Source organism: Zalophus californianus, chromosome 4 (genome assembly GCF_009762305.2).
Source record: "Zalophus californianus isolate mZalCal1 chromosome 4, mZalCal1.pri.v2, whole genome shotgun sequence".
Classification (NCBI taxonomy): Eukaryota; Metazoa; Chordata; class Mammalia; order Carnivora; family Otariidae; genus Zalophus; species Zalophus californianus.
Window position 1 is genome coordinate 43,747,934 of NC_045598.1, and position 18,752 is coordinate 43,766,685.

The window sequence follows — 18,752 nt, forward strand, 5'->3', positions numbered from 1 at the left end:
AGAAGTAATTAGAAAACAAAAATAATTAGAAACCCTAGGAAAAACAAACAGCTCCGTAAGAAAGGAAATGTAATAGTACCCAATTGGCTCTAAAAAAACCAATATTCCCCTAGCTGATAATAATGTAAACACTGTATATTAGTATCAACCTGTAGTCAAAGCTTAGGAGATTTAATTAGGGTCACAGGACAGAATTTAATGTTAACAACCTTGACAATTAAAACATTCAGACAGAGAGAAAACATTCTCTCAGGGAGGCTGAGAGGTCAAAGAGGGAGAGGGAAGCTGAATGGGAAAGGAAGGGCCCTAATATCCTCAGATTACAAAGTGGGGCACCAAGCACTCCTGTCTGTAGATTGTGGAACAACAGAGTGTATGGGTATTACCTGACTTTACAAAGGTCACCAGAGATAGAATACTATTGGGGTGGGAGAGGAGAAGGGTTATGGCAGTGGTATGTATTAATTCATCATCTGTCATGGCAGGACACTTATAGATAATGTTTAAAACTGATAAAGTGAGAAATTGCTGTATAAGCACACTATTTATAAAATTGTAGATAAAACTAGAAGAAATAGCTGAAATAATTAAAAAGTGGTTGCCTCTTGGGAACAGAACTGGTGGTTAGGAGGAGAGGGGCAGAGTACAAATGTCTTTCATTATAAATCTTTCAGTACTGTTTAATTTTCAAACCATATGGATGGATATAAAAAAATCATTAAAATACAATTATGTTTTTAAAAGGGCTTTTACAGACAAATGAAACTGAAGATCAAAGAAATTAAGTAACATGTTCAAGGTCATGGAGCTTAGTGGTAGAGCTGGATTCAAACACAGTTCCTTTGACTTTCAGTCTGGGGTTCCTTTTGCTTGCTTACACAAGCTATTTAACAAACATTTATCGAGTGCCTATTTTTTTTAAAAGATTTTATTTATTTATTTGAAAGAGAGAGAGAGCACAAGCAGGGTGAAGGGCAGAGGGAGAAGCAGACTCCCCGCTGAGCAGGGAGACGGATGTGGGACCTGATCCCAGGACTCCAGGATCATGACCTGAGCCAAAGGCAGACGCCCAACAGACTGAGCCACCCGGGCGCCCCTAAGCACCTATTTTGGATATGATATCAGGTGTAAAGGCCAAGACACAGAAGTCCCATACTTGGTCAGAGGTTGCACATAGTCTACTGTAGGAGGGCAGACACTTCAACCAGTCCTTACAGAGCAATGTGGTTTACATGATCATGTGTGCAAGATTTGAGAACTTAAGTTATTTTAACCACACTCAGTTGACATTGCTGCCTCTTTCCATTTGGACTTCCTCACTGTAATACTTACACTGTGTCAGGTGGTGGTGGGATAGCCGTGGGCTTCTGTGGGGTGACTAAAGGAAAGTTGTGTTGGAAATCCGTTTAGTGGGATATATTTACGTGGTTCTCAGTCATTTCTGTGATTAGTTAGGTTGTTGCTAGCCATGCCAGTGTAGGAATGAAATTATAGTAAATGCTTGAGTAATTCAAAAGAAGGCAGAAAAAGAGCAGAAGGGGAACAAAGGGCATATGAGATTAAAAAAAAAAACAACCCTAGCAAGATAGTAGACTTAACCGAATCACGCCAATAATCACATTATGTGTGAGCAGCCTTAATACTCCAATTAAAGGGAAGAAATTGTAAGACTGGATTCAAAAAAGCAAAACCCAAATAATTTTATACTATTTATAAGACTATAAAAATATACTTTAAATATTAACACAAATATGTTAAAAGTAAAAGGATAGAAAAAGATATATTATGCTAACAGTAATCAAAAGAAAGTAGATCTAAGAGCAAAGAATATTACCAGGAATAACGAGGGTCATCACATAATGATAAGGGCCAATTCATTAATTGGTCATAACAGTTCTAAGTGGTTATGCACTTAGTAGCAGAGTATCAAAATACATGAAACAATGCCTAATAAAATTGCAAAAAGAAAAGGACAGATATACAATTATAGTAAAATATTTCAACACAATCAACATATTTGATGAAACACCTAGACAAAAAGTAAGTATAGATTTGAATACCACTCAACTGACTTAACCTGATGTTTATAGAATACTCTACCCAACAACAGCAGAATATGCATTCTTTCCAAGTGCACATAAAATACTACAGAAGACCATATTTTGTGCAATAAAACAAGTATCAATATATTTAAAGATTTTTATTTATTTAATTGACAGAGAGAGAGACAGAGAGAGAGGGAACACAAGCAGGGGGAGTGGGAGAGGGAGAAGCAGGCTTCCCGCCGGGCAGGGAGCCCGACGCGGGGCTCGATCCCAGGACCCTGGGATCCTGACCTGAGCCGAAGGCAGTCGCTTAACCAACTGAGCCACCCAGGCGCCCCAAGTGTCAATATATTTAAAGATTTATTTGTTTTATTTAAAAAATTTTAAAAAGATCAAATTAATTAGTTAATTAATTAATTTAAGAGAGGGGTGCGGGAGGAGCAGAGGGAGAGGGACAAGCTGACTCCCTGCTGAGCACAGAGCCTGACACAGGGCTCGATCCCATGACCCTGAGATCATGACCTGAGCCAAAATCAGAGTCGGATGTCTAACCAATTGAGCCACCCAGGTGCCCCTTTATTTATTTTATTATTATTTTTAAAATTTTAAAATTTTATTTATTTTATTTTTTTAAAGATTTTATTTATTTATTTGACAGAGAGAGAGAGAGCACAGGCAGGTGGAGCGGCAGAGGGAGAGGGAGAAGCAGGCTGGGGCTCGATCCCAGGACCCTGGGATCATGACCTGAGCTGAAGGTAGACGCTCAACCCACTGATCCACCCAGAAGTCCCTATTTATTTTATTTTGTTTTGTTTTATTTTATTTTATTTGAGAGAGAGAGAGAGAGAGGGAGGGAGAGAACATGAGGGAGGGGAGTGGCAGAGGGAGAGGGAGAGAGAGATAATCCCAAGCGGACTCCACGCTGAGCAAGTATCCTGATGCATGGCTTGATCTCACCACCCTGAGATCATTACCTGAGTGACACCAAGAGTTGGAGGCTTAACTGACTGAGTCACCCAGGCACCCTTCAATATATTTAAAAGTGTTTTAGTCATACAGAATTAAATTAGAAATTGATAACAGAAAGATATTTGGAAAATTTCCACATATTTTAGGACAAAGAAATGCACTTCTAAATAACTCATAGGTCAAAAAGAAATCACAAGAGATATTAAAAACAAGTTTGACCTGAATGAAATGAAAACACAATGTTAAAGTTTGGGGGATGCAGCTAAAGCAGTACTTGAGGGAAATTTATTGCATTAAACACATATTAGAATAAAGGAAATAAATTACCCGAACTTTCACTGTCACAGAACCAGAAAGTGAAAGCAAACTGCCTAAAAGTTAGCAGAAGATAGGATATAATAATGATAAGGGCAGAAATTAATAAACAGAGAACAGAAAAACAGTAGGAAAAACAAATGAGACAAAATACGGTATTTTGAGAAGATTAACAAAATTGATCAACCTCTAGACAGGCTGACCAGGAAAAAGAAGACTTAGGTGGCTCAGTCAGTTAAGCATCTGCCTTCTGCTTGGGGTCATGATCTCCGGTCCTGAGATGGAGCCCTGCGTCAGGCTCTCTGCTCAGCAGGGAGTCTGCTTCTCCCTCTCCTTCTGCTCTTCCCCCCGGCTCATGCTCTCCCTCATTCTCTCTCTCTCTCTCTCTCTCTCTCTCAAATAAATAAATAAATAAAGGGGCGCTTGGGTGGCTCAGATGGTTAAGCGTCTGCCTTTGGCTCATGTCATGATCTCCAGGTTGTGGGATTGAGCATCATGTCAGGCTCCCAGCTCAGGGGGGAGTCTGCTTGTCCCTTTCCCTCTGCCCCTCCCCTCCCCGTGCTTGTACTCTCTCTGTTTCTCTCTCTCTAAATGAATAAATAAAATCTTAAAAAGAAAATCTCTAAAAAAAAAAAAGAAAAAGAAATTACCAACTTCAGAAATGATAGAGGGGAGATCACTACAAATTCAACAGATATTAACTAGATAATAAGGCAATATTATGAATAACTTCATGCCAATAAATTAAAATTTTTTTGAGAAAATGGAGAAAGATAAAAGTACCAAAGCTCATTTGAGAATAGTTAGGTTAAATAACTCTATATGGGGCACCTGGGTGGCTCAGTTGGTTAAGCGACCGCCTTCGGCTCAGGTCATGATCCTGGAGTCCCTGGATCGAGTCCCGCATCAGGCTCCCTGCTCAGTGGGGAGTCTGCTTCTCCCTCTGACCCTCCCCCCTCTCATGTGCTCTCTCTCTCTCACTCTTTCTCTCTCAAATAAATAAAAAAAATAAAAATAAATAACTCTATATGTATTAAAGAAATTTTATGTGTAGTTAAAAAGCCTCCCACAAAGCCTCCCATCAGCTTTACATATTGATGGCTTCACTGGCAAATTCTACCAAACATTTAAGGAAGAAATAATATCAGTTTACAAACTCTTGCAGAAAATGAGGAAAAGAATGCTTCCTAACCATTCTTCAAGTCCAGCATTACCCTGATATCAAAACCAGATAAAGATATTACAAGGAAGGACATCTGCAGAACAATATTCATAATGAACAGAGATGCAAAAATTCTTAACAAAATTTTAACAAATCAAAACCCACGATATATAAAAAATAAAATATATCTTTATGCAATACATATTATCCTAGGGATGAAAAGTTGCTTTAACATTTGAAAAGTAATCGGTGTAATTCACCATATTAACAAATTTTAGAGGACAAACCATATGATCATCTCAATAGATGCAGAAAAAGGATTTGACAAAATCTAACATCCATCCCTGATAAAAACTTGCAGCAAACTAGATATAGAGGGAAGAGAACTTCCTCAATCTGGTAAAGGGCCTTTACAAAAAATCTAATATCCTAACATCTTACTTAATGGTGAAAGACTGAATGCCCTCTCCCTAAGATCAAGAGCAAGGAGACGGTGTCGGGATCTTACCATTTGTATTTAATGTTGTGCTGAGAATTTTTAGTCAGGGCAATTAGGCAAGGCAAGAAATAAGAGGCATAGAGATTGGAAATAAAAAGGTAAAACTGTCTTTACTTTCAGACAACATGATCATCTATGAAAAAATAATTTTTTTATTTTTTATTTTTAAGCAATCTCCACACCCAATGGGGGGCTCGAACTCATGACGCTGAGATCAAGAGTTGCACGCTCTATTGACTGAGCCCGACAGGTAGCCCAGAAAATTTTAAAACATCTATAAAGTGCCACTGAAAATGAGTTTTAAAAGTTTCAAAATATATGCAAATATAGTAATATACAAAAAGCAATTGTATTTCTACATATTAGCAACATTCTGACTGAAAGTGAAATTTTTATTTTTTAAAGTTTATTTATTTTTAAGCAATCTCTACCTTGAACATGGGGCTTGAAGTCATGACCCCCTGAGATCAAGAGTCGCATGCTCCACCAACTGAGCCAACCAGTTGCCCCTGAAATTGAAATTCTTAAAGTACATTAATAATGGTATAAGTATATGAAATGCTTAGTAATAAATTTGACAGAAGATGTGCAAGGGGTGCCTGGGTGGCTCAGTCATTAAGTGTCTGCCTTTGGCTCAGGTCATGGTCGCAGGGTCCTGGGATCAAGCCCCGCATCGGGCTCCCTGCTCAGCAGGAAGCCTGCTTCTCCCTCTGCCCCTCCCCTGCTTGTGTTGCCTCTCTTGCTGTGTCTCTCTCTGTCAAATAAATAAAATCTTTTTTTAAAAAAAGAAGATGTGCAAGGCTTGTAACTGAAAATTATGAAATATTGCAGAGAGAAATTAATGAAAACCTGAATAGATGGAGAGATACACCATGTTCATGGATCAAAAAACTCAATATTATTAATGTCAATTCTTTCCAGACTGATGGATCCAACACCATCCCTATCAAAAGGGATAAACAAAGCAAGCTTTATTTTATTTTTGAAAATGTATAAGCCGATTCTAAAATTTATTTATTTATTTATTTTTATTTTTAATTTTTTAAAAGATTTATTTATTTGGCAGAGACACAGCGAGAGAGGGAACACAAGCAGGGGGAATGGGAGAGGGAGAAGCAGGCTTCCTGCTGAGCAGGGAGCCAGATGCGGGACTCGATCCCAGGACCGTGGGATCATGACCTGAGCCGAAGGCAGACACTTAACGACTGAGCCACCCAGGCACCCCAAAATTTATTTATTTTTTAAGGTAATTCTTTTTTCTTTTAAGATTGTATTTATTTATTTAACACACACAGAGAGAGAGAGAGAGAGAGAGAGCAAGCACACAAGCAAGGGGAGCGGCAGGCAGAGGGAGAAACAGGACCCCCCCACTGAGCAGGGTGCATTTGGAAAGCAGCAGTTGGAAAAATGTAGTCAGTGGCCCAAGATAAACACGGCTCATCTTCTTGGAGTGTTGATTTTACTCAACCGTTTGGGGAGAAGGAGAGGGTAACATTATTCCTCTGTTAAAATTTCTATCAGGGCAAAATTTACATGGAATTTAAAATTACTAATATTGAGTTTTTTGATCCATGAACTACATCCATTAAACAACTGCTCATTTCCTTCCACCCCAGCCCCTGGCAACCACCATTCTACTTTCTATCTCTATGAATTTGACTACTCTAGGAAACTCATATAGTAGAATCGTACAGTATTGTCTTTCGTGATTGACTTATTGCACTTAGCATAATGTCCTCGAGGTTCATCCATGTTCTAGCATGTGTCAGAATTCCCTTCCTTTTTAAGGCTGAATATAGTTCATTGTACGCATGTACCACATTTTACTTATTCATTCATCAGTCGACGGACATTTGGGTTGCTTCTACCTTTTGCCTATTGTGAATAGTGCTGCTATGGACACAGGCTGTATAAATATCTCTTGGAGAATCTGTTTTCAATTCTTTTGGATATACAAAAAACTCTTATGATTCAATAATAAGACAATCAATCCAGTTTTTTTTTAATTGGGGAAAGATTTGACTAGACATTGTACCAAAGAAGAAACAAAGATCATGGTAAGTCAGCATACAAAAAGACGCTTAACAACATTAATGGACAGGAAAGTATAAATGAAACCCACAATGATAAAGCACTCTGAATCCACTGAAATGATTCAGATTAAACTGACTGAACGAGTGCTGTGAAAGTGTGGAGGAACTGGAACTCTCAGAGGCTGCTGGTGGGAATGTGGGCCAATACCACCAGGGTGGAAAAACGTTGGCACCTTAAAAAACGTTAAACATACATCTATTGTATGACTTGGCCATTCAACTCCTAGATATGTACCTGAGAAAAATGACAGTCTATGTCCACATGTGGATTTGAACATGAACTTTCATACTGGCTTTATTTGTATACTAGCCAGCAACTAGAAACAATCCAAAATCTGTCAATAAGTGAATGAATAACCAAATCGTGCTATAACCATAAAATGGCACTCTACTCAGCAATAGAAGGGGACAAATTATTGCCGTGTGCAACATACATATGAATTGCAAAATAACTAGGCTGAGTGAATGGAGCCGGACAAAAAAGAATGCATACTGTGTGATTCCATTTGTGTAGCATTCTAGAAACGCAAACTAATCAAGAGTGACAGAGGCAGACTATTGTTTGCCTGGAGATGTGGGGGAGGGGCAGTGTGGGGCAGAAGGAAGAGATGACAAAGGGCCATAGGAAGTTTTGGGGGTGATGATATGTTCATTACCTCGACTGCGATGCTTTCACGGATATATATGTATATATATATTTATATATAATATGTATGTCAAAACTTACCAAATTATATACTTTAAATATGTGCAGTCCATTGCATGTAATAATATTTCAATAAAGCTATAAGGCAAAAATAAATAAATTCAAGTGGACCCATAAAGATAAATACTATGTCGCAACGAAAACTATGGAAAGATATTTATGATAATTGTCGAGAGAGAAAAAAGCAGATTACAAAACAGTATATCCAATATGGTCACTTGTTTTTATTTTTTAATTTTTTATTTATCATTGTTATTATTTTTTAAAAGACTTTATTTTTAAGTAATCTCTATACCCAATGTGGGGCTTGAACTCACAACCCTGAGACCAAGAGTCGCATGCTCTACCGACTGCGCCAGCCAGGTGCCCCTGGTCAGTTGTTTTTAGATAACTTGAATATCTCCAGCACTCACCATCTGATTATAAAGACTACCACATTAAAATCAAATCGTGGCTTATGCCAGCCTAGAGCCATCCTGCCAGTGTGGGAATTCCCCTGTGAAGTCCACTGCCCTGCCTGTTTTCTGGGTGTCCCCAGATGTGTCTCATTGCACTCAGAAAGCAATCTCGGATGTCATTTGCTGTTGGTGACAGCGGGAGCCTCTGTTGAGCTGAGGCTCCTGCATTAACGTTGCTAGCTGTGCCAGAGATAGGCCCACTCGTCCATGCCGCTGCCAGGCCTCATGCCGCTGCCAGGCCCCATGCGTGGGATGCCCGTCATTCTGGCCCTGACGCTCTTGGACCCTTAGGGTGCTCTGAGAGCATAGCCGGAGCAAAGTGACAAGGGAAAGTGCCCCGTCTTGTTACACAGTCAGGAGGGTGGCTTGGGCCCCAGGTGGGCAGCTTGGCAGCTCTATGTCTGCGGCCTGTCCTTTTCTCGGTAGAGGGGCTGGGGCAGGAGTTCAAGGACCAGCCTCTGGGAGGTATCTGCAATGGCTGATCCTCTGCCCCTCCCATCCTGGTGTGGAATGCAGTCCTCCTGCCAAGCTCCTCCCCCCAAGATCCAAGATCCAAGATCCAAGATCCAAGATCCAAGATCCACCATCCAAAAGTCTTTCAGTGGCCACCATCATCCTCGGTCAGGTCCAGATGAGTGGGTCTCTGCAACATGAATACTGATGGCGATTTTTCTAGGCAGCTCCTTATGCCTATGATCATATCACGTATTTCATATCATATCATATTACATTATACAACATACCATATGTAGACACACACGGTGGGGGAGGAGGGTTGTCTCTATCTCCCCAGTTAGCATGTCTGCATCTTTCAGCTCTAGTCTAGTTGGAAGCACATACCTTAAAATATTAACAGTGATTCTCTCTGAGGAAAGAGACCATGGAGGGTATTCATTTTCTTTGTTCTGTTCTGAGCTGTCCGTTGTAATTTTTTTCTCTGAATACCCATTAGGGCAAGACGGTGTGTGCGGCTCCGAGGCTCGTCTCAGCCCCCGGCTGAGAGTTTGGCACGCAGTAGATGCTCCATAAAGGTGCGAACGAATAGCAGGGATTACTTGTCCAGACCGTAAAGGAGCTGGTTTAGCAATAACAGGCAGGCGGCTTTGGCGCTCTGGCGCCTGGCCTGCTCCACGTGGACCCTGCCAGGTCCGGCGCCCGTGGTTCCGGCTCTGCCCGGCGCCCCGGCATTGACGCCTGGCGGGGCGGGGTGTCTGGCGCCACCGGGCCGGGTGCCCTGGCCCTCTGCGATCGCGGCCGCGCGGGCAGCCCGGGCCGCCCCACCCGTGCGGGGGGAAGGGAGGGGACCAGAGTCATCAGGAGCTCGCCAGGCCGCTTCCGGCGCCTCGCGCAGCCTCCCCCAATCAGGCTCTGCTCTGGCACCTCCATGCCCGGTTCTGAGCGTCTCCCCGCGGAGCTGCTTCTCCGAACGTTCCCCGCAGGCTCCCCCGGCCTCCGCCCTGCAAGCTGTTGGGTCTACAGGGTCGCACCTCTTGGGTAAGACCGGGGCCTCCCGCAGTCCCTCCCCTGCCTCCCTGCCTCCCTGCCTTGCGAAGGACCGCACTCTCTGGGACCCTCGTGCTCCTAAAGAGAGTCCCAGCACTCTCTTTAGGCAGAGCTGCCTCTACCCCGGACTGGGCGCCAGACAAGCCACCTGGTGCCTGGTGCCCTCTTGCTCGGGCACGCTGAGGCATGAAGCATCCTGGGGTTTGAGCTGAGATGGGCCCGCCTCTCAGTAGGCTGGGGGAGGCTGGCACCGGGTCAGGGCCTGTGGACCCAAGCCTCAGAGTCCAGAGGGTGCAGCCAATGTGACTCACTGGGACATGGGGTGGGTGGGGGAGCACTAGCCCTTGTTGTGAGGGCAACCTCCCTGCAAGGGCCAGTCCAGGAGGTGGGGCTGGGTCCTGACCCGCAGCAGCTGGGCCCAGGAGTTGGTTCTGGCGCCGGCAGATGCAGGTGGTGAGAGAGGAGCAGGCAGGTCATGTTGGAGCCTGCTAGGCAGGATGGAGTTTAGGATTGGCTGGGCAGGTCCAGTAGTCTGCTCATGCATCCCGCGTCTGGCCTCCGGGGCTTGTTGGCACCCCCACCCCCCCATCTCCACCCACTGCTTTCCTTGCCCAGCTTCTCTGTAAAGGGCTGTGGTTCTGAGGGGGGCCTGGCCTTGGAGCGATGTTGTCACCTCCACTTCCTGTCTTGCTGGTATCACTACCTCCCTCCATTGTTCCTCCCTCCTGTCCGCCTTCCCATTTATCCCACAACTTCCTGTATTCTGCCATGCCGAGGCCAAGGGGCCCCCAGAAGGAACTGGAGTCTTCAGCTTGGAGAACAGAGAAGAGGATTCATTCATTCATTTGATCATTCACGTACACACGTATTTGCTTCCACTCACTCAGTCTTTCCCCTTCAATTCCTCTTTCATTCATTCTCGGGACACTTACTGAGCATCCGCTATGTTTCAAGACCCTGCGTGTTTGGTGGGAGCGCGGGCAGGATACTCTGATGAATCAACTCCATCCCTGCAGCCAACCGTTCAAGGTCAAGAAGGGGAAATTAGCACAAATCAGCCCAATTTAAGGGAAAAAACAGTGTGAGAGAGAAACGAAGGGCTGTGAAGTGTGTTGGGGGGAAGCGGGGGGGGCAGGGGGACTGAGGAGGCGGATGGAAGTCCCACTTGGGAGGGGCACAGAAGACTTCCTGGAGGTGGTGCCATTTGAGCCAGGCCTGGGTGGGGGGCAGGGTTGGGACGTAGAGCTCTCAGAGGGCATCCGGACAGAGGGAACAGCAGGAACAGAGGGACGCGCAGGTGTGTGAGTGAACGGTTGGGAGCTCTGTTCACGGCTGGAGAAAATGAGAAGAAACGAGTGTGGATGGGGCAGAGGACATGGGCTCCCATCTGTCCGCCTTCTGTCGCAGGCCAGGGGAGCAGCCTTGTTCTGGGTGACCCAGAGCCATGGTCATGGGGTAATGGCAAGACCCTTGTGGCTATTAGAGCTCTTTAATTGTTCAGTCAGCCTTAGATGGAGTGAGCCCTTCAATCTTGGAGGCATGTAAGTGGAGGCTGGGACGGTAGGGGTGTGTGTGTGTGAGAGGAGCGGGGGACAGTTATAGGTTCTGACCCATGGAGGGGTTCAGCTAGGGCAGTTCTGAAGGTGGGAGTTGGAGTGGATGATGTCAGAGGTCCCTTCCTACCCAGAGTCCTATCTGGAAAGGCTAAAAGGCCCAGCAGAGGGAATTCCTGGAGTTTGGTTTTGTATTCATTCATTCATTTCCTCATTTGACCCTATGTCCCTCCCTCCCTCCCTCCTTCCTTCCTTCCTTCCTTCCTTCCTTCCGTCCTTCCTTCCTTCCCTCCTTCCTTCCTTCCCTCCTTCCTTCCTTCCTTCCTTCCTTCCTTCCTTCCTTCCTTCCTTCCCTCCTTCCTTCCTTCCCTCCTTCCTTCCTTCCTTCCTTCCCTCCTTCCTTCCTTCCTTCCTTCCTTCCTTCCTTCCTTCCTTCCTTCCTTCCTTCCTTCCTTCCTCCTTCCTTCCTTCCTTCCTTCCTTCCTCCTTCCTTCCTTCCTTCCTTCCTTCCTTCCTTCCTTCCCTCCTTCCTTCCTTCCTTCCCTCCGTCACTAAACCCTTGTTCTGGGCAGACCCCATGCTGAGGACTCAGATGAACTCCCTATCTGTGCGAGTTCCCAGTCTGATGTGGGGACAGACTATGCTAGACAGTGACAACCCAGTATCACTGTGGCATATAAATGGAGGTTACTTCGCTGTGTTTTGTCACTGAGCGGGGTGGTAGAGCTGGGACATGGGCCTGAAGAATGAATGCAGACACGTCTCTTCCAGCCAGGAGGGCCCCATCTGTGGGGCCAGATGAAGGACATCACGTGGGGAAACAAAGTGCTTGTGGGAGAAAATACTCAGGGTCCGGGACTTAAGAGGGAGGCTTTCTTGATTCACAGGACTCCCCAGAGGCGCACTTGGGGACCAGGCCTTTAGGCTACGTGAGCGTATGGGGTTCGGGCACTCCTAGAGAAGTCCTTGGTCTGCATAAGCTGTAAGAGGCTACAGTGAGTGCTGGTTACACCCGTGGGCTCTGGACTTCGATCAGGGTTAAAATCCTTATGCTAACTCTTATCAACTGCATGACTTTGGACAAATGACTCTTCACCTCCAGTTTTCCTCTGTAGGAGAATGATAATGGTGGTATCTTCCTTCTAGGATGAGGCCCAAATGTGGTACTGTATCTGAGGTGCTTGCACAGGGCTGGGTGTGCTCAAACAGCTACAAAAGTGACGGTGGCCATGAGAGGTATGGACAGTCACAAGCCACCTCAACAGTCTCTGGGTCTCATTCTCCCCACCTGTGTCTCCAGCTCACTGGCTCCCACAGTACGGTCCCTGGACCACCAGCATCAGCATCCCTTGGGATCTTATCAGAAATGCAAAATCTTGGGCTCTCCGGGAACTTTTGCTTTCAGCAGTCTGAATTTTAAAACGCCCTCTGCATGATTCTGATGCAGGCTGAAGTTTGGGGAGCACCGACCTCACTCTCACTTAAGACCTCCTTTCTACCCACCTTTCCAGGACTGTGACTCATCCAGGGCTGCGGTGGGTTTCCCATGTTTGGGGCCCTAGTCTGGGGGGCTGACGGGGAGAGGGCACAGAGATGAGTAAGATGTGGTGTCAGCCCTCACGGGCCTTCCAGGAGAGTCGAGAAGGGGAGGCAGGTACCCATGGAAATGTTCACTGGAGCCACAGACCGAACAGAGCTGCCGAAGAGACACGAGTCAGTTCTGTACTAAAGAGCAGAGAGGAGAGAGACCTTTGTGGGCTGCAGAGCCCTCTGCAGAAAGGTCTGGCTGTCTGTGGCTTGTTCCTGACAGTATACTGATTCAACCTTGCTGGGAGTCCTCTTGTAAGTCTCACTGAAGCCTCTCTTATTTTGTGCTTTGCTGTGGGGTGAGATGGACTGGGCTCTAGGCTTGAGGTTAGGAATAGTGATTCCAGACAACTTCCTCATGGACTTTGGGTGGCTCGCTTGTCATCCCTGGGCTTCAGTGTACCCCTCTGTAAGGTAGGGGGACTAGACTAAGTCCAGTGAGTCTGAGACATTGTGGGCCACTGGCGAGCAGGTAGGCTGGGGACCAGAAGCTCTCTGGGTTTCATTCCCCCCTCTGTACCATGTGGCCCTGAAATTGCCCTGCTTGGATGCCGTGTGAGGAGCTGTCCCTTCTCTGGGCTGGTTTTCTTACCAGTCCAGGGAGGTCTCATGATTCCTGTCCTGTTCACTTCACATGGCTTTTATCATGTGGAACACGTTCTTCATTCTTAGAGGCTTCCTGATACCTCAGCCCAGTTGCCTGGCATTCGAGGCTCTCCTCCACAGATTTCCAGCTTTTTTTCTGCAAGATGAGGATCCCGTTCTGTTCCTGTTAGGCCTTCCATCTCACCCTCTTTTCAAACTATCCAGACCCATTCAGTCTTCAGGCCAGAAAGCACCACCTCCTCCAGGAGGCCTCCTAGATTGCCCCAGCCCTCAGGGCCATCCTTGGACCATCTTGCTGTCTTTATGGTGTGACTTTAATTTCTCATTCGTTAATACCAAACTGCTGACAGGCCCCTAAGCTCTTCGAGGGAAAGGCTTAAGTTCACAGGGATGGACATGAGAGCCCTTGACTCCTAGAGCAGGGAGGCTCTGCGACAAGAGGGAACTTGTTCAGAGGCACACAGCACATTAGTGAGAGAACCCGGCCCAGAGTCCAGGTGTCTTAGGCCCAGGAGGAGACATCGGTAGGTGTGTGGGGAGTGAGCTCGAGGCAATGAAGGGCAGAGGCCTCAGACCGGGCTGACCTGTGTTCCAACATGGCTCTGCACTCAATAGCTCTGCCACCTAGGACCATGTCATGTGCCCTCCCCAAGGGACCTTCTGGTGGGTTGGAGTGAGGACAGCACTAGGCCTTGGACACAGCAGGTGCTCAGTTATCATGAGGTGCTCATTATTACTCCTGATCCATTTGTCTACCCCAGCTCCCCTGCTTGGCTCTCCCCTGCCTTCTTCTCTTAACCACTAAGGACTTTATTTTATTGGCCCATTATGAAAAGTCCAAGTGTCAGTGTCAAGGCCTCCTCGTGAAGCCTCTTGCAGAAGTGAGAGGGACAAGGGAAAAATCTGGGTGGTGTCTCAGTCGGTGGTGGCTACAGAGGGCCTGAGCTGGGTGCCCAAGGGGCTGAAGCCTGTGGAACTCATGAGGTGAGATTTGGCAGAGGTCACTTTAAGAAGCACACGGCTTATTTTAAGGAAGGAGGGGGTGCGCCCTGTCCCTGGCCAGGAGCTACACTGGGCTGCTCTTGGGGGCAGCACTCCCCGAGGGTGAAGAGTCCTAGTAGGTGAGTCTAGTGTCTCTCTGGGAGGCTGCTGGACGCTCCCTGGCTTCCTGCCACCTCCAGCCTGACCCCTTGTGGACGGATGGAAGCCTGGTGACTGGTGTGCCAGTCTAACTGGCTGGGGCTGGTGGGGTGGGGACTCCCGGCCCCTGGGAGGGACCCCGGAGCCAAGAGGCCCTGTGAGCAGGATGTCAGGGGCTGGAAGTGGGGGTGACTAAGTTTGGTTGTGGCTGGAAGTAAAGCTAGTGTCCCGCTAGGTGCCCAGTGGGCAGCCAGAGGGCCCCCTGACGTGGCTGGGGCCCAGTTGGCAGCCACTCTCCTTCTGCTCTGCCAGGCGGGCACAGGAACCTCCGAGGGGGGTGCTTCGGGCGAGGGGGAGCAGAGGGCAGTGTGAGGAGAGGCAGGGCTGGGTGATAACAGCTGGGCTCAGGAGGGGCGGGAGCTCGGGAGGAGGGGCGTGAGGAGAGGCTGACCGGCTTCATTTGGAGTCGGAGCCCGGCTGTGGCTCAGGTGACCAGCGTCTCTCAGAGGGTGCTGCTGAGTGTGCCACCGGCTAGTGGGATCTCGGCCGCAATGATCCAGAATGTCGGAAATCACCTGCGAAGGGTATGCACGGTGGACGGGGGTGGGGGGCTGACTGGAGGCCAACGGGGGCGGGGGAGGGGGCTGCAGGCTGGGGATCCTGAAAGAGAATTGAAGTTTCCATTTTAAGTCAGAAGTTCTCCGTCTTCGCTCTCATTTTCCACGGGCCATTTTCTAGCTCTCCTTGGAAGGAGAAATTGCAGAACTCCTAGGCTGGTTTATTAGAGGTAACAATCCCCAGAGAAGCCCCAGGGGCCATGCTGAGGGGAAGTTCTCTGTGTCTGGAATTCTATTCCGGGGGTGTGTGTCTCTCCCAGCCAAGTTCTGTGTGTGCTTCTGCCAGACGTCTGCGCTCCCTGCCTCTGGGGCGTGCTGGAGTTCAGGGCTCGAAGGCCGGGAGGCCGCTAGAAGTTACAGGGCTGGGGGGGAGGGCTGAGTGGGTGAGTGAGGGTGTAGCAGCCTGCGATTCTCGGGGACAATGACCTCTTTGAGAGAGCAAGCTCAGGACCAGGCATGGGCTCTTGGACAGTTGTCCTGCAAGGTGGCCTTGCAGCCCACGTTTCCCTGGAATGTCTTACCAGGGACTTTGGAGCTGAGATTAGATGCTGAGGTATGGGACAGAGCCACGTGCTCATCACCGCCTGGCGGGGGCCTTTGATCTGGTGAACGGGAGCAGGGTGCAGGACAGACTGGTGGAGGTTGTGCTGGGCGCAGAGTGGGTGTCCTCTGAGGACGTTCTCAGGAAAAGCCTTTTTAAAGGGGGCGGGAACAAATAAATCTCTTACCTATGCCCTCCCTCCATCTGCATGACCACCGCTCAGCTCAGACCTCAGCACCCTCCCCTGTCCAGGGCACCTTCTCCCTGCTTCCCCGATTCCACATCCAGCCCCTCCCATCCCCCTCCACTGGAGGGTTGCTTCTAATAGGTAAACCCGATTATCCCGATTATCCCGCACCTGCTCAGCCAGCTGCCTTCAGTATAACGTTCATGTTCCTTACCTGATACAAAAGGCTCTTGGTAATCTGCTTCGGCCTGCCTCTCCGCCCTCGTCCCCCTTTCCTACCCCCATAGGTTCAGCCGTCCTGAACCCCTTGCCACTGCCTCAGCATACCACCTTGGTTCTCTCCTCTGTGCCGTGGTCCCTACTGTGCTTTTTGCTCAGGCGGCCCCTAGCCTCCCCTCGGTCCCCCTGGAAAGTTACCTCTGAGCCCTCAGATCTCAGCTCAGATGCTGACTCCTCCAGAAAGCCTTCCCAGATTTCTCAGGGCACAGGGAGCCTCTGTTAGTTCCTTCTCACACTGGACTGTGTGGTGCACTTGCACGTCCATCCCAGCCAGTGAGTTCCACGAGCCTGCTCCCGGTGTGCCCAGCAGAGGGCCGGGCATGGTCAGAGCTCCAGAGAGCGTCTAATGAATGCATGGGCACAGGCAACCTCTCAGTGAGGCTGAGGGTGGGATCTGAGCAGCAGGGCCTCTTGCCCCCCATCTCTTGAGCTTGGAGCAGAGAGCATTTTCCAGATGGGGCTGTGTCTTCTCCTGTGCCTTTCATGATTTTTTTTCCCATTGATCCCCATCAATAATTGGGGGAGAAGGCAGTGGGGGAAGGATGTATCCTTTTCAACATTTTACAGAGATAACCATATTGTAGTTGCAAATCTGTATATAGTGCTGACCACGCTACGCACTGCACCAAACGCTTTGTATATATTAATTCGTTCAGTTCTCTATGAGGTAGGTACAGTTATCATCCCCATATCCCAGATGAGGAAACTGAGGCTCAGAGGGGTTGAGGACTTGCCCAGGCTCAGGATCACACCGGCAGGAAGTGGCAGAGCTGGGATTTGAACTCAGGCAATCTGGCTCCCAAGTCTGAGCTTTTAGGGAACCTGAGGCTCAGCCCTGTGAAAGCCGAGTGAGACTCCAGTCCACATGTTCCGAGTGTGAGCCCACAACGCATTTTGCTTCCCTACACTCTCCTGCCCACTCTCCTGAATCTGGGAGTGGGGGTAGGTATGGGGGTGGAATTGGGCCCATGAGGTGACATGGGTAACCTCATGCCAGCTGAGAACACTCTAGCCTTGATTGCCACCTGTGGACCATTGCCTGCACGGTAGATCTCCTTGGATGCCCCCGTTTCCTCCCGAATTCCCTTAGTTCCTCAATGATACAGGACAGTTTGGGATGGTTTTCTGAGTTGTAACCAAAGCTGTTTTTAATGAAAAGCAAGCAAATAAAAAACCCCACCAAACTCTCTTCACGGGGGATACAGAAAGCCAGGTTAACTGGGAACAGAAGGGGGCCCTCAGATAACCCACAGCCCTGCTTCCCAGGGTTTGGGGGCCCTTGTCAGTATCTCGTGACACTGCAGATGGCGAATGTTTTAGAGTTAGATGGTTCTGGCTCTTCCCTGCCCCTGGGCATCCATCAAGGCCTCGGAACATGTGAATGAGTGAGGGAGGTGGTAAGCCTGGCAAGCTGAGGGAGCGAGGTGTGTGTGTGTGTGTGTGTGTGTGTGTGTGTTGGGGGGGGCACTGATTGCCTGTGTGCGGGTGCTGGAAAGGTCCTGCTGTCCTGTCTCAGTCCTTGCCTCTCTCAGTGGAGACCCTCCCCTCCCCCACCCAAGTCTGTACTGGGCCCTGAGTCCCACACTCCTGGGCTGGTGAGGACCCACTGGTAGCCTAGTGGGAGACTGGGAAGCTCTGCTCAGCCTCAGTGTTAGCCAGGTCAAGGTCACCTCCTGAGAATTTTACTTACTCTGGGAAATCTGATGGGGCTGTTGATCCCAGCTCCCCTGAGAAGCCCCGCAACCTGGCAATGTCACCGACAGGGAGGTGGGAGGGTCAGAAACAGCTGTGGGCACCTGCGCACGCGCTCATGCAGCCACGGACGTACATGCTCCTCCCCACTCCTGGTGATGGGCCTGCTGCTTTGCCTGGAACCTGGAGACATGGGGAGGTTCTCCCTAGCCCAGCTCCCTGGCCTCATGAAGGGTCTAGTTCAGACTGTGAGGAGGTTTCAGGCACTGTGTTTGGCCCCCCTCCCCCCGATTAGAATCTTATCTTTACCCCGTTGCTCATGTGTAACCTTGGGCCAGGTGCTCCCCCTCTTTGAGTGTCCTCTGAGGTCCCCACCAGCCTTGACATCCTGGGGGTCTGGACTTTTGTGAAGGGTTTGTACACCATCTTGAGGTTGGTCCTGACCGCAAAAGGCAGGGACCTGTCTGCCTTGAGAACCCCGCTGTGTGGTAGAGGAGGAGAGACCCACAGGAATAAAATGACATGCCTATCATATAGTATGAGTGCAAAAACTACTGAATGAATGACTGTGGGAGCTTGGAAGGGTGCTGAAGTAGTCTCAGAGGGCTTCCTGGAGGAAGAGGCAAGACGCAGACACTTAGCTTCAGCCTATTCAGGAGCCCCATATGAACCCTGGTCTCAGCCATGGACAGACACCCTTAGTGTTTGTAGTCTGTCTGGAGGACTCTTCTTCATCCTTCAAAACCCAGCTCAGCCATCATTTCCCATTCCCATCTGCAACCTGCCTGCCCCCAGAATGA

At 48.3% G+C, this 18,752-nt stretch overlaps 1 protein-coding gene across 2 annotated transcripts in view; it reads left to right on the top strand.

Moving 5' to 3' along the window:
• The first annotated feature begins 8,103 nt into the window (after nucleotides 1-8,103).
• The window catches only part of ACOT11 (acyl-CoA thioesterase 11), a 48,810-nt gene continuing 38,161 nt past the window's right edge, over nucleotides 8,104-18,752 (top strand). Inside the window, exon 1 of one of the 2 annotated variants that reach the window (XM_027574713.2) lies at nucleotides 8,104-9,741. Coding sequence is in view for 1 of the 2 variants with exons in the window: in XM_027574708.2 (XP_027430509.2) it covers nucleotides 15,188-15,220 (33 nt within the window). In the remaining variant the exon portion in view is untranslated. Of the gene's footprint in view, nucleotides 9,742-14,834; nucleotides 15,221-18,752 lie in introns of those variants that run through there. The other variant, XM_027574708.2, reaches the window with a different exon arrangement.